At 55.4% G+C, this 16,115-nt stretch overlaps 1 protein-coding gene across 1 annotated transcript in view; it reads right to left on the reverse strand.

Annotated features, from left to right (window-relative positions):
- Positions 1-16,115, reverse strand: part of LOC135255253 (homeodomain-interacting protein kinase 3-like) — a 50,859-nt gene that overhangs the window by 3,326 nt on the left and 31,418 nt on the right. The window contains 11 exon segments of the mRNA XM_064336159.1: positions 126-272; positions 1,280-1,597; positions 1,913-2,071; positions 2,237-2,361; positions 3,183-3,304; positions 3,580-3,703; positions 4,833-4,992; positions 5,573-5,757; positions 6,072-6,158; positions 6,775-6,894; positions 12,208-12,331. Coding sequence (XP_064192229.1) covers positions 126-272; positions 1,280-1,597; positions 1,913-2,071; positions 2,237-2,361; positions 3,183-3,304; positions 3,580-3,703; positions 4,833-4,992; positions 5,573-5,757; positions 6,072-6,158; positions 6,775-6,894; positions 12,208-12,331 — 1,671 coding nt within the window.

A 16,115-nucleotide genomic window follows, 5' to 3' on the forward strand; every position in this document is an offset into this window, starting at 1 on the left:
AAAGCTAAGCAGCACCATTCGTACACACGGTTAGCGCACTGCTAAAGCAATAACGAGCAGACGCGTCACATACTTTACTAAGCGTGTTGGGGCAGGAGCGGGGCGGGGCGGGGGTTCGGCCGTACCTGTTGGGCCTCTTGCAGGGGGAGGGGCTGGACTGCGCGGAGGCGGAGGAGCTGGTGCTCAGGGTGCTGTCGGGGCTGCTGAGGGAGCACACGCGCTCCATGTTCAGGGTGCTCTGGCACGCCTCGCAGTCCGGGCTGCCTTTGCACCTGCGGGGGGGAGGAAACGGCCACGCGGGTCAAACAAGCTAGCTACAGCCCATGCTAGCCTCAACACATTCCAGGCCATAATTTGAATGCACAACTTTACAACCGAGAGGAGGAGCCAGCAAAACGGCAGACATGGGTCAAATACGCATTTGTTTTGGATTCAAATACTTTTACTACGCTTTACTGATCTTGTCTGGTGTATTGGAACCAATGAAATACTCTGAAAAAGTGCAAGCCCTGCCTTCTGGTCATACTGGCAGGCTCAATTACACCAGGCAAGATCAACAGAGCACAGAAAAGTATGAACCCAAAACAAGTACGTATTTGACCCAGGTCTGCAACAGACCTGATGTGTGGTCAATGTTTGGGGCAAACGGCGGTACCTTGTAAGAGTTACTGCTGAACACATTCAAACCGAAGGTCCTAATTTGTGAACCGGTGACGATTCAATTAAGAAGGACACAAGAGGAGGGGAACAATTTTCACCACTGATTACCTGCAGTCCTGTTTTTATGAGCAAATATCACATTTATTGAAATGCACTGTAACACCAAACTTGTAAACGTGCTCTACGGCAGCTATTTTTGTCTGCTGCCAACTTCCGAACATTAACACTCACAGCGAACAGAAAAGGTCTGAACTTGTTTGCCAACGTTAGCCGATATTGCATCGGCCTGGTTGAAAGCACATCTGGTTCAACGCTTTCAGAACGCACCGTGCGCTCTTCTAAATCACTGCAATGTTTTATTGCACAGTAATGCAAGCGGCTATATTTACTTGACCCCGAGTGCACTGGATTAATGAGTGCAGGCTAACAGGCTAGGCTGTTTCGAGGCAGTGTGCGTGTTCACGATGTCGCAGGCTAAAACCCAGGGCGAGACACCACGAGGTGCTAATGGCACTTAGCCGCTGTGCACACAGTTTAATGTGTACGATGTGACCAGGGCAAACGATGACATAACGCAAAGGGCGTCCGGGTGACGAAAGGGCGCCGAAGGGTGACTCACTCCCCCAGCGAGTGCCTCGGGCCGCTCTCCTCCTCCTCCTCGGCGTCCGTGTCGCTGCTGATGGTGATGACGCTGCCGGCGGGGCTGGGCGAGTCGGCGATGATCACCGTCTGCCGCTGCTTGTGGGATATGGTCAGCTCCTCAGGGTCCTGCCCCGCCTTGCAGTAGCTCCGCCTCTCCCGCTCCTGCGCCTCAGGCTCCGCCTCTGGCCCCGCCTCCGGGCAGGGCTGCTCCTTCGCGACCTTCCCGGCGTCCGGTACCTTTGGGGACTGGCATGCCGAATTCTGGACGTTGGTGTTGTGCAGGAAGTTGTTGCTTCTGCAGCGATGAGCGATGTAAGGCAAAAGGGACGTTAAAGCTGGAACTGCTGGAATACTGTGCTGCATATTCAGGGTTAACAAACAACTTAAGAACGCATCAGATTTTGAAGTCTAACTTCTAATTAGGTTGTGTTAATCAAGTGAGATTCCAGCCGTCTTACGGAATAATTAATATAATGGTGTACATTTTTCATTTAAATCCTGGCCTTTATACAGTCTTTTCATAAAACTGTAGAGCATTGTAACAATTGTGCATTTTGTGCAAATGTAAGAAAGTACTGTGAGAGAAGACGTGCTTTGCAGACCGGCTCACCTGTTCTGACAGGGCTTGCTCCTCTTGTTAGCGTGCGGCTGGGGCCACACAACGTGCGCGATGCCGATGTTGATTGGCTGGGCCGACATGCCCATCTGGTTGGCTAGAAGAGGCTGGGGCATCATGGTGCCGTAATGGTTGCCGTGCGGTCGCATTTTGCTGTAAGCACACGGAACGGTGCCGAGAGTTAAAATCCCCAGTAAAATGTGCTGACGTCCCTGCCGAGTTTAACAGTACAAAAGCGACGCTACAGCCGAGAAGGATAGGATTCGAATGGACCAGGATTAGGGTTCGTTCTGATTTGGCAGCCCTCCCTGTCCTCACCTCCAGTCCCCCAGTCTCTGTGGGCCGGCCACAGTGTCCGACGCCAGCGTGGTGGGCGGGGGTGCCACCTGCGCCACCTGCTGCCAGGCTGGAACCAGAATCTGCTGGGCCCGGTTGGACCATGTCTGCTGCAGGACACAAGGACATTAGCGCGTCTCTCTTATTTGTGCCGATTCCTGAACCCCTCGCTCTCCAGAGTAATGACTCCTGAGTCACGCTACTGGTTAACGACTCCCGAGTCTCTCTCCTGGGTAATGACTCCTGAGTCTCTCTCCTGTGTCACGCTACTGGTTAACGACTCGCGAGTCACTCTCCTGGGTAATGACTCTCGAGTCACTCTCCTGGGTAATGACTCCCGAGTCTCTCTCCTGGGTAATGACTCTCGAGTCACTCTCCTGGGTAATGACTCCCGAGTCTCTCTCCTGGGTAATGACTCTCGAGTCACTCTCCTGGGTAATGACTCCCGAGTCTCTCTCCTGGCTAATGACTCCCGAGTCACTCTCCTGGCTAATGACTCTCGAGTCACTCTCCTGGGTAATGACTCCCGAGTCTCTCTCCTGGGTAATGACTCTCGAGTCACTCTCCTGGGTAATGACTCTCGAGTCACTCTCCTGGGTAATGACTCTCGAGTCACTCTCCTGGGTAATGACTCCCGAGTCACTCTCCTGGGTAATGACTCCCGAGTCTCTCTCCTGGGTAATGACTCTCGAGTCACTCTCCTGGGTAATGACTCCCGAGTCACTCTCCTGGGTAATGACTCCCGAGTCTCTCTCCTGGCTAATGACTCCCGAGTCTCTCTCCTGTATAATGACTCCCGAGTCTCTCTCCTGTGCACTGATCAACGAACGTGTCTCTCACCAGTGTAATCGCCACGTGTGAATGACCTCACCTGTGCAATCATCCGTGAATTAGTCTCCCGCTAACGAGCCCTGAATGTGTCACTCACCTGTGGAATGACTCCCGGTCGTATCTGTAAGGGCTGAACAGGCGGGGCTTGGGTCACGAGCGGTACAGTGTTCTCCATCCTGACGGCATAGCCAGCAGGCTTGCTCGGGTTGGGAGGGATTCCTGCAGGAGTGTACAGGCATGTAACTGCACACCTCGGCTTCTGATTTGCATTTTATGAACCATCCCAGAGTGCAGCGGGGTAAACACACTTTTGCTTCTATATAATCACACTTAGTTCCACTATAGTTGCCCCATTTTCCCCTGAAATTGTATTGAAAGCGTATATACCAGAAGCCATCAATATTTTCACAAGGTTTATAATATGTAAACATATGATATTGTGTGAGGCTGTCCAGCTCCCTTCTGCATAGAATGCTTGGTAAAAGGGGCTGTACCTTGAATAGTAGGAGGGCAGAGGATGAGCGTTTGCTGAAATGAGTCACTGCACCCAAACTGAGCACTTCCTGTCTGCAACGGTATCCCAGGGTGCATCACAGAGGGAGCGGACGGCGCCAACGCCTGGAAAGGGGAAGAGGAGCGAACAGGATCAGGAAACGCACGAGCTTATTTACTAACTGGCAACACTAAAAACATCACAAGCAGCCATTAGAAAGCACCGTGTGAGCAAACGGTAACAGTACGGAAAGGACCTGACATGACCATCACGCACCAGTAGGTGGCAACACAGTAGCAAAAAAAAAAAAAAAAAAAAGGGGCAGTGACTTCATGACTTCACTGAGGCCAACAGAGCGATGATCAAAGAGCGAGGCGCGTGCGCTCGGATCAAAGGTCGCCGCTCCCTGTGCGAAAAACGAACCGATTGGCGGTGTCCACGGGCAACCTGCACGTGATCGCACACTTTGAGTCATGAGGGGGCCCCTCCCCTTCCACGTCTCTGGAATCACAACAGCCATGGCAACCTGAAAACACTCGTTCTTCCCTGGTTTCAAAACCAGCAAAATTCCCAGCTGAGGATGATGAAAGGTCCTCCGCTTCTCAACGTTAACAGGCCGGCTTTGTGAGGAGACTATTTCGCCACCGCCGTAGAATTTTCATGCCTCGTTTTGCAATAACGGCACAGGAAGAAATGTTGGCGCAACCGATCGAAACGATAGCAGTCACTACTGGTGCATACAAGCAAACACACAGAAAACTGTATTTAATTAACAGGCTTCATTTGAATTCATTTGAATTCATACACACAAATGTCAAGACAAAGCAGCGGTCAAATCGCTATTAATGATAGTTAATTAGCTAACGCGGGAACCTCAACTTTCAAACATGTATCTGCTGTGACTGACAGAGGTATGGCAGGCAGAACCGACACGGAGCCTCTGCCACCGCAGTGCTCTGAGGCCTTTAATCTTCGATCGGTATCAATCGCACAGGAAATGACTGGATACAGGTGTTGGCAAAGACGGCAGAGTCAGAAGCCATCTTCCCCACTTCTTGTTCTCTGGCCCGTTCTCAGCAAATGGCCGTCTGTCCCTGCTGTCAAAAGGCGGGGCCTAACTAACTAACGCGCGAGTAACTCCGCCCTGGAGGGCCGTCTCCTTGGAGAAGGCACACGCCACGCAGGGACGAACGGCCACCTGGACCGCGGGGTCGAGCAAAAAGCGCGTCGATGGCTGGCCGGTCGGCCCCTTACTTGAGTGTGAACGGCGCCCATCTTGTTGAAGGCCACGGGGAGGTTGCCCGGGTTGCCGGGGGCGACGGGCCTCATGAACGGCGCCTTGTTCCGGTTGAGGACGTCGTAGGCGCTGGGCCGTAACCTGCACAGGTCCATGATGTGGAAGCAGGATTTGACGCTGCCGAGACAGAAGGCGAAGGGGGTCCAATAAGAGTCCAATATAGCTATGCTATAACCACGGCTATGCTATGACCTTTAAATGCAGTTTAGCAGCATGCTAATGTGAGGTCTGAATTCAGGGCACAAGGCCAGCAAGTTTTTAACAGCAATCTGCTACCAATTCCTAGCGCTAGTTGATCTGCATTCACATTTGCTTAAATGCAAACATTTCCAATAAACAGTCAGTATCATGCAACAACTCAGGAAAGAAGAAGCGGTGTGTTTAAGTCTGACATCCAACATACAATTCTGGACATTAAAACCGTTAACAAATGTATTTCCTTTGTAAGGTTTTCAGGAATTATGTACATCATTAGAGCAAATGCTTTTCTTAACACCACACCACCGTTAGCCAAAGGCTCGTTTTCATGTACGATCGCTGCATAACAAGTGCACTGCAGCAAGCAGTGCTAAGCTAGCTCAGCTCATTTTTCTTAATAGCCAGCGGATAAACTTGGTTGGTAATGTATTGCGTCACAGCGTTAGCGGTCGCCATGGTCCCTGGGGAAGGGGGGGGGGGGGGGTGCAGGGGGACGTACTGGTTGCTGTGGGGGAAGTCCAGGAGGTGCTGCATGTTGACAAAGGGGTGGCCCAGGACCTCGGCCGGGACGATCCTCTGCTCCGCGTCGATCAGCAACATCTTCTTCAGCAGGCCCACAAACTCTCCGCGGTCCGCCTTCTCCGCCATCGAGTCACTTCCTTCCATATTCATCACCATGTTCACCTGCGGACGCAGACGGCCGGGTTTTTAACGCATCGTCCTTCTGCTACGCGACCCGTCCGCGATGAACGTTCAAATGTGAAGGACGGCGAAAAGCCACGGCTCAAATTAATACGCGACCCCGTTTCTACATGACTGATATAGCCGTAGACAGTCCATTTCCTGGTTTAGTCGCATTGTTCACATGGAAAATATTTTCTAGCATAGCATGTGTAGCTTAATGTATATATTCAGACAGCAGACAGCTGAACTCAGTGACAGTGCAAATTCAGAGTCTGGGTTCAAACCTAGGGCTCCGCTGCTCTGGAGACACTTACATGCGCTATATCATCCAAACAGCTGAAGATGTACTTCCTGGCTTCCTTTGACTTCATCCCTGTCTCCGCCTCGTGCTCCTCCGTCGTCTGCAGAGAAAATGAAAGGTTTGACTGGGAGGGAAAGAAAAAAACAAAACAAACAAAAAAAAAAAAAAAAACAAGGGCTGGTTCTGTGGGTTATCGTCAGTTCAAAGCTTCAGTCTAATGTGTGAAAATGCTGTGGGCTGTATGGGGCTGGAGCCAACCCAAAATTCCCAAAACTCCCCTCTTTAGCTACGACAGGGCTCAGGTACCCAAGCACTGTGTGAGTTAGTCTTAAAGCTACGGGTTCGGGGGGACCGCCCTTTCTCGTCTAACAGAGCTGAGCCGCGGCGAGCGCCTGCGGGAAACTCCCCGCCATGTTGGCTCGCCGTGGGCTCAGGGGCGGAGCGGGTGTCTGCCCCAGCGGCGACGCCGCAATTCCAGCTCTTCAGCTCCGCCCCGGGCGGGAGCCGGAACGGCTTCGCGTGGGAGTGGCTCGCCAGGTGTGTGTGTGTGTATGTGTGTGTGTGTGTGTGTGTGTGGGGGTGAGCAGGTGCGCTCGTCTGTGTGTCAGAGAGGCGTGTCCCGTAAGGAAGACGGAACGGTTGGGCGTGTGCGTGTGTGTGCACGTGCACGTGTGTGTGAACGGTGGGACGGGACGGGGGGGGAGGGGGGGGCTCGCCTTCAGCCTCCAGGCCGCGTACGGGGAGTCCGACTCCCGGCAGAAGAAGCGGGCCGTCTTCGTCCCCGCGTTCAGGACCTGCTCGCCCGGCAGCCCCTGCGTCTGAGAGATGTAGCGAATCTGAGGGGGGAGGGAGAGAGAAAGGGATTTGGCCATTTGGCATTCGTTCGTCGTCGTTCGTTCTCCCGCGGTGACACCAGAACTCACCACCGCCTTTAAAACAGCACGTCCCCACCCCCATTTGCATATAGCTGCTCTACCTGAATGTCGGTACATGGAATATCATCAACATGCACCATTTACATAACACATAGTTAAATAACTGAATCTCATCAAAAACTAGTTTAAACCCAACCCCAATGCCAGTTGGGCATTCATTCTACACTCATTCGTAGAACACGTAGTTATTCGGCTGAAAACTAAAAAAATAATGAAACAACAAGAGACAAAGGTTCAAAGGTTTTGTAGATTTTGTATGGAAACTACCTGAAATCATCCAGTACAATGTTGTAAATGTAGAAAAAGTTGCTTGAGAGGCATGAACGCAATGGCTCAACAACCACCCTACATGAGGTCAGTTGTTAACTAATCAACAACACGTTGACTAAAATCAAACTTGTTCATGCACAAGACTAAATAAATAACAGTTCTGAAAGGTTAAGGAGTGAAACAGCCAAATTTTGGGATACAAAACTTAATACTGAAAGGGCAAGAGCTACTTGGGACAGTGTGTTCTTACTGCTTATTGTTGTTAATATTTCAGAAGGTACTTCTCTCAACTGTTTGTGCTCCCAGGTTGGACATACGTAACGGGCCAAACCCCGGTGAACAGGGTTCGAAGACGGCGGGCGGTGATTCGTTGGCCGAGGGCGTGGCCCCGTCACCCCAACCCCCTCTGACGCCGGCGCGTCGGACGGAAGGGCTCCGCTAAGCCGCTCTCCCGCGTTGGGAAGGGTGAGGTAAGCGCGTCGGCATTCCGAGACTCCCGGCCATCTCCCCCCAGAATGCCGCGCTCTATCGAGCCGGGAAGCTCTCGCGCTGCGGACACCCCCCCCACCCCACCCCACCCCCTACCCCCTACCCCCACGCTCTACTCCAAACTCGTACCAGGGCGCGGGGGCCCCCGACCGGAAAGAGGCTTCCCGCCTCGCTGTGCGGACGCGGGACGGACGGGCGGGCGGGCCAGCGAATGAAAGGGGGGGGGGGGGGCGGACGCGGGAGGATCCCCCGGGCTCCTCTGATTTACGGTCGCTCGGAAGGGAAAAGGAACAAGGACCCCAGTGAGGGCCGGCCGCGCTCGCGGCGAGCCTAGCACGGTGAGCGCTGAGCACCCAGCCGCTCGAGGAGCGCTTCTCAAACCGAGAGACAAGCGTGCTCTGTCTGTCCTCCCCGTCACGCGTTTCACGCCTTTACCGTCCGCACCTTTCCCACAATTCATAGCTTTAAACACCCCGTGGTTGGCTTTTTTCTCCACTGCCAGTCGCTCCCTGAATCTGGAAACGCTGATTGGTCGGCCTGTTCTCTTGAGGCCAGCACCCTCCACTGATTCTAGAGAGCGTGTACAAGCGTGATTCTCTCTAAAAGCCTGGCTCTGCTCACCCTGCGGGATCCAAGCCAAGCGGCACATTAAAAGTCAGCACCCAGAAGCACCCAGAGTAACACCTGCTTTACCCTGAGCGCAGCCTCAGCCTCTCAGCAAATAAATGAAAGGCCACACGATTTATTCAGCTCATAACGCTCTGAGAGAGAGAGCCAAAGAGCCGAGGATATGAGGCCAGGACTTGACGTACTCTGAGCCGCGAAAACGTCCTTGAGAACGAGGAGTTTTTCTCCAGTTCCCCTGAACCACAGCCACGGAGGCGGGGAACGGGCCGAAACAACGAAATTTTCTGCGCCCCGGCACGCACCGCGGCGCCGCCTTCTGCAAAAAACACGCATGGCGGGGTTGGGGGTCCTCGAACCCGTGTTTGAAACCCTCGTCCCTCTGAGAAAAGGGGGCCTCCCGTTTCCGTGTAAAAATAACCGGGTGAAACTCACACCCGCCCATCCGTCAGGGGCCTCCCGGCTGCGTGACCTTTCTCGCCGCTCCCTGGCATTTTGCTCATGGGCTCTCTCCTCCGCTGCCGCCGGCCCCGCGCCACCGCTCTCCCGCCACTAGGGGCGCCGACGTCGGAAAAAAAACGCCGGCTTCCCGGACCGGGGCGTGTCCCTGGGAGGCGTCGGGCGCAAGAAGCGGCCTGCAGCCGCGCGAGAGGGGGGAAACGCCCCGTTTCTCAGGGCAACGGCTGCAGGGGGGCGGGGTGCGGTAAATGCGCTGGTGCCCCGAGGGGGGAGGGGGGCAGGGCTGACAGGTTACGGCGGCGAGGGCGTCTGGAATGCCTGCAAAGTGAGGGGTGTGTGCGTGTGCGAGTGCGTGCATGTGTGCACCAGGATGAGGTGTGCAGGGTGTTTCTGTGTGCAGAAAGTGTGTCTCTTTCTCTGTCTGCCTCATTCTCTCTGGCTCTTTCTTTCTCTGTCACTCGGTCTCTCTCTCTCTCTCCTCTCTGTCTGTCTCACTCTCTCTCCCCCTCTCTCTGTCTCTTTCTCTTTCTCTGTCACCCTCTCTCTCTGTCTCTTTCTTTCTCTCTCTGTCGTTCAGTCTTTCTCTCTCTCTCTCTCTCTCTCTGTCTCACTCCTTCTCCCCCTCTCTCTGTCTCTTTCTCTTTCTCTGTCCCCCTCTCTCTCTGGCAGAGGCGAGGCAGGGGGGATGACCCTGGCTTTCAGTTATAAATACATTCTGCCTCACTGGACAGCGCAGGGTCCAGGACTGGCCAGTCAGCAAAGCGCTGGTCACCCCCCGCCTGACTGACTGACTGAAAGTGTGGCCGAGCCCCAAGGGCGACGCCCCGCCCCACACCACCCAGAACTCCGCCCCCCGCCTCCCGTACCGCCCTTACGACGGCTTTAAACGGACAGGGCTCCGGTCGAATCAAAAACAGGAGACGTCAAGCACGCGACCATCAAAGCGAGACGCAGTCAGCGACGCGTTCGGCTACGAGAACAGAGGACGCCGAAACGCCGGCGCACCAGATCCGCGTGTCGGCGGACGAGCGAGTCGTGAAAGTAAACGGACGCGCGTCGCACGTCTAAACGTAACAAACGGCGGCGGCATCGAACGAGCTGAACCGCCTCCCGCTTGTCGGCCTTGGGAGATCTTCCAGGCTACCGCGGGCACCAGACGTCTCTCCCAGCATCGGCCGTTACCGCCGAGAAGCGGTTCCGCCGCGTTAGTCTCGTCGCGATCCCCACTTCCTGTCCTCTGCGCGGCAGTTTCAGGGGCTTTATCGCGTTTCTGCTGGGGATGTAAAGAGGTTCTCGGCCCGTTCTCACCGATGCTTCGGATGGATGTGGAGATGCTCAGGCTGCTTGTCTCCTCCCCCCGCTGCATACTGTGGCCATCTGTATCACTCGCACATTATCTCCCCATCTCTCCTAACTGCTTCCGACCATTTTTTTCATCCCCTTCTTATCCTTCATCCCCCCCCTTTTTCTTAATCATGATGTACACTAAACCAGACCCTCTTTATGTATTTTGCATCATTTGCTCAGCTTGCGTTTCAAACGACCCTGACTTCCATATTTTGTTTGGGGGATATAAATCTGTGCTCGGTTTGTTTAGACTGTCCCAATCTCCAATATCAAGCTGCTATTTTTTCATTACTATATTTCTCTTTGTTTTGTCGTGTTTCGTCACAGTTTGTTTGCATAATTTTGTTTTTGTTATACCCTTCCCTCTTAGAGGCTTCAGCGAGCCAGTTCTGTAAATAGTCGTGGGATGTGGTGGGATGAAAAGTTTTGTAGTTTAGTTTAGAAGTATCACTCGTGCACTAATGCTGCTGCACGTTATGTATGTTCCCCCGCTAATGAGATGAACCCTGGGGAAAGGTGTCTGACGGGCGGTTTGCAGGGTACTCAGAGGGAACCAAACCCCTTGCCAAACCCCTGAGACGCCTCTCGCGCCCCATTCAGAGGAGGGAGCCCAGCCCACGGGCCGTGCGGCAAGGGAGGCTAACGGGAAACTAACGGGAAGCTAACGTGAGGCTAACGCGAGGCTAACGCGAGGCTAACGGGAAGCTAACGTGAGGCTAACGCGAGGCTAACGCGAGGCTAACGCGAGGCTAACGCGCGGCTAACGTCGCGCATCTTCCTGTCAGAACGCCGCGTACGCTAGCGCCTCTCTTGCCGCCGGAGGGACGTGGGGCTTGACGCCGGGGCAGGGCGGCTCTTTCCATGCTGCGCTCCTGCTCCGCTGCCCCCTCCTCCCCCCGCCGTTGATACTGTCCTCCCGGCCCAACGCGGGTTCATTTCTCCCGGGGCGCTCGCTAAATCAATTTGAGGGGTGACCAGTTATCTCCCCAGCTGAGGAGGATGAGAAACGGCAGGCCGTAAAAACGCTTCGCTGTCAACCGGAGAGCTCTGGGGATCAATACGGCTCTGGGGCAGCTACGCCGCGAGACCCGTCCCTCCCAGAGCGACGATTCGGAGGCCCTGTGGAACCGGGCGAGTTCATCAGCGCCGGGGGGGGCCCGTCCATCACACCCCCACCCTGCCCTCCATCTTTGCAGAGCCTCTGTCGTGCCCATGGGCGTGACCAGCCCCAACTCATTGGAGAAATGGGGGGGGGGGGGGGGGGGGGGTGTTTGTGGCCTGGCCACCCTGGATACTGTTGCCGCTGAACAGCTCATAAATTTTGGTTACTCTGGACTGTTCTTGGATGCCATTGTTGCAGATTGTTTTGGAACGAGTGTTCCGTGGAAGAGGGCATGAGGAAGCCTGGACAGATCTGGAAAGCGTGGGGGGGGGGGGTGGGTTTAAGTGAACTGGGGACAAAAGGAGAGGTGCTGCTGGGTAGCTCATCCAGCTCAGGCGCGGGGTCTCAGCGCAGTGATATGAACCGTGGTGCGTAACCAGAAATGCAGTGGGCCGCAGCGCTGCGCAGCCGGCAGGGTACTCTCCTCTGGCGCCCGCAGTCTGCCTGCACCAGCTGCTTTGGCTGCGCAGCCCTCCAGCGCAGCAGCTGTGTGTCTCAGCTGCTGAACTGCAGAGTGACAGGAAGGGCCGGGCAGCAGACAGCCTTTCTGAGGATGTGAGCAATGGCATGAGCCCTCCGGGAGGACAAAACCAATAATTACAGCCAGACTTTCCATACAGTGAAGAAATAAAGGGGAATAAAAAAAAAAACTTTATTTAAAAAAAAAAAAAAAAAAAAAAACAGGAATAGGACATCAAAAAAAGAAACTAGAACCCTAGCCTCGGGATGACTGGTCATCCGCTAGGGTCACTTCCTCAGAAGGCAGGCATGAGTAATCAATTACCAAGAAGCATTCAATATTAAGCGCATGAGGGCGAGGGCTCTGCTTTCGTCCGTTTGGCACGCTGAGAGGAGACGGTTACCTGATCGTACTCCAGCGCTCCGGGGTACAGCGGCCAGCCCAGGAACAGCTCGGCGATCACGCAGCCCAGCGACCACATGTCTATGGCTTCACAAAACGGCAACCCCAAAATTATCTCCGGCGCTCTGCGAGAAGGAGGGGGGAAAAAAGAGAGAGAGAGAGAGAGAGAGAGAGAGCTGTCAGCCTGGGGTTCCTGTTACTAAACAAGACATTACTTACGGCCGGCAGAGAGAGGCCAGCTGCTCTGCGTTAAAATCACCCGCGACCTGCGTGCAGCGGGGAGAAGATCAGGAGCGCAAATATTAACACGGCAAACGTTCAAACAAGTTCCCGAGCTTCTGGCTCATTCCGGCACCCGCCCCGCCCTTAAATCTCCCATAATGCTTTTTAACGAGCCGTAATGGAGCAGGAAGCAGCCCTAAGGCCCGCGAAAGCCGAGACTGCAACATCTGCTCGGAGGAAGAAAAGCCCGCGCTCACGGGAGCGTCCAGGTAACCTACGGTAAACAAGTCCGCCCCCCGGCTCAGTCTCGGACTCGTCTTTCAGGCCCTGGAGCGACACACCCGCGCGTTTCGCGCTCGAAGAGGGGGGGGCCTTTCCCGGAAAGGTGGGGAATAACAGGAAGGTGCCGCTAGCGCCCGCTATCCCCTTCCCGCGCCACGCGCCGCGCCGCCAGGTAAGCAGGCCACCTGGACGGGCGCTCTTCGGAACGGTTGCTAGGGGAACGCGTGAAACAGAAAGCAAACATAGCTTAGCTGCTGCCCATTACGCTTCGATGACATCATCGGTTGGACGTTGGCCAAATTACACGCGTCAGGGAGAACTTCCCCAGCGAGAAGCGCTTGGCCTCCTCCCGTAATTATACCCCGATTATACAGAGGCGGGAAGTGACCCCTTGCAAGCCCCAACACAAAAGGGACTCTCACGCAGCGCTTATGGGTTTGAACGAAATCCAAACTCCGAGTGTGGGCTCGGAAAGCCGCGAGGAAACGCAACAGGAACGGCGGCCGCCGCGGTCCACGCAACAACTGGAGCTCAAAACCTCGCTCCCGAAGGCCCCCCCCCCGACTCCACCCTTCCCCCGCATTCAGGGGCGTACACAAAGCCCAGAAAAGCCCGGCGCGCGGATTCCAAAAAAGCCGCCGCGGCTATTTATAGCGCCCCCTAAAAGCGTCCCGCCTATCTCCCGCCGGGCGTCGAAGGGTTATTCCTGGCGGCGCTTCGGAAGCGCGCGAAGGTTTCGGCGTGCCGACCGGCCCTCGGACCGGAGCCGCCCCGGCCGCTCGCTCTCCGGACGAGACGGGGCGGGGGGGGGCGGCTTCTCTCCCGGCGACGGCGTAGGTTACGCGCGAGGGGGCGGCGGTGAGAGAGCAGCTGGGCCGAGATAGAGAGAGAGAGGAGCCTCCGTTTGACAGGGAGAGATGTCGTGCAAATAGACGGGTCACTGGGGGTGGGGGGTCAGAAGCAGCACCATAGAAGGGCTTTGATTACTGGAGCGAAGACGCAGAGGAGGACTTTCTCATAAACTGAGGGGAGCCTTATGAATACAAGGCCGGTGGTGACCGAGTATCCCCCCCCCCCCCCCCCCCCCAAATGCATCTCTGGTGTATTCCATGGGACAGGAAGCTGGGTTTTCAGAAGCACGTTTCCTCCATTTTTTCCCATCCCATTTACAAACCCCTCTGGAGTACTGCCACTTAGACGAGGGTTTCCTGCAACGCATTAAAACTGTGAGAGTATTATCAACTTCTCACAGGATGCCTCAGAACTAAAAATTACATTAATCCAGGCCAGTCTTTCATTTGTCTGTAATCCTAAAGCCAAGCTGAGAAGGAAGACAACGCTGCTTTTTAACAGCTTTTAATCCATACGTGCCAAAATCACGTATGTGTATGTTGAAGAAAAACATGCGTGGCATACCTTTGGAACCAAGGACGGTTACGCAAAAGTCAAAACTTGCCTACACGGGAAGAGAACGATTTCACAGCAAAAACTCCTGAATTTCCATGTCGAGAAAAAAACGCCGCAGGACATCTGGCTTACGTAACCTCACAAAAAATGCAAAGCAGACATTAAACGCACGTCATTCTGTGGCGGGGAGCGAGTCAGACACTGGAAAACGGACCGTCTCCTGATAAAGGGAGCAGGACACCGCAGCGAAAACAGCTAGCGGCTAAGCTTAGAAAAAAAACGATGAGAAGGGCCCAAAAAGAAAAAAAAGAACGTTAAACCATTTTTTTTAAAACAAAAATTCTCCAGTGGGAGCAAAGGGCTGTCTAGCCATTAACGTGCAGGAAATCGATCTTTCCTCGCCGTCCCGTCGAGGCTAAACATCCCCGATCGGTGTTACTCTGTGAAGCACGCAAATCTGAGGTGGACAGTGGCCTTGCACCTTATCTGAGCGCCTGATTTAGAGCGTCCCGCGCCAAGGGCAGGGCCGACGGGCGTTCAAGGCCCAACGCGAGAAACCGCACACGTGCGGGCGCGCAGACGTGGATAACAGGAAGCTGCTTCCCCCCCCCCCCCCTTTCCTCCACGCAGCTGCACTACCGGCCCGGAATCCGGAACGTTCCGTCCGAACGCCGCGGGGCCTGAGAGCGGTCACATCGTCGGAAGAGCGGGGCGACGTCCGCAGGGCGACGGGTGCTTCGCAGCACCGGGGAAGAGCGGAGGGAGAGCGAGGGACGCAAAGTCCCGGGTCTGGACAGGCGCTGGGGTCCTCGCCCTTTCTGACAGTGCCCGAAGGAAAAAGAAACGGGCGCCATTTCTGCCTGAATCATATAGTTAGCATTTGTTAGCCGTTTTCTGGCTTTATGGGAACCCTACGAGGTCGCGGCTCCCTGGGGGACGGACGCACGCAGCTGTCCCTGAAGCGGGAACTGAAGCAGGAACTGAAGCGGGGCCTCCGCGGCCTCGTCTCCAGAGAAACGGCCGTGACGGAGGACCTGAACTCTGGCCGCTACGCTCGGGGCCTTCCTGAGGCCTCGCAGGGGCTTTGGCCGTCCTGAGAAAACTCGCAACCCCCCACCCCCCAGAGCCGGAGCTGCAAAAACCCGATGACCCCTCCTCGCTCGCTCAGCTCGCTGACAACGGCAACCGAGAAAACAAATACGAGAGAGCAGGAAACAAGCCTGTTGGGGGAAGGGGAATTACTAAAACAAACCAAAAGAGAGTTCTCAACCCCCCCTTCCCCCTCCACCCCGCCCCGCCCCTCTCAGCTGGTGTGCGCCACAAACGAACTCTCTGTACCTTAGCAGCCAGAGAGCCGGGGGGTGGGGGGGGGCGCGGGTGGGGGGGGCCTACGGCGGTTTTCTCGCGTAGCGCCTGCCTGCCTGAGAGGAAGCAGCTGAGCAGACGGAACACGTGCAGCCGCCCTGAACCCGGGCGAGAAGCGCACGCTAAACACACTGCCTAAACACACGCTTAAACACACGCTAGGCTACGTATCGCGAGTTTCCACTGCGCCCCGGAGCCCCCCCCCCCCCAAAGCTTCAGCAACAGACAGAGCAGGTGGGGGCTTTTGTTTCGTGTAAGTGGATTCCACTTATGGCCTCTATCACTTCCCCACCAGCAGAACACAAGGCCTCTCGAACTTCCCTAAACCCGCAAAAACCCGAGAGCGTTTTTAGACGGAGCGCACAGGAGCGTGCATATTTCAGCAGCGGTATTGGTTCCCGTAAACCGCGGAGGGGAGCGGGCGAGGGACTTATCCGGGCCAGTCGCAGAAGCAGCCCGAGCAGCGCTTCGTCGAGTTTCATTCGATCGGGTTTCAGCGTGTCAGGTTGCCACGGTAACGGCGGGGTAAGCGGTGACGCTCGCGTCCCGCGGCGCACCGCTCGGCTCGAAGCAGGAGACGGGCCCCGATAAAAAACGCGAGGGACCGGGGTCTGTTCGCGCGCCTGCAGCACC

Source organism: Anguilla rostrata, chromosome 5 (assembly GCF_018555375.3).
Source record: "Anguilla rostrata isolate EN2019 chromosome 5, ASM1855537v3, whole genome shotgun sequence".
NCBI classification, from domain to species: Eukaryota; Metazoa; Chordata; class Actinopteri; order Anguilliformes; family Anguillidae; genus Anguilla; species Anguilla rostrata.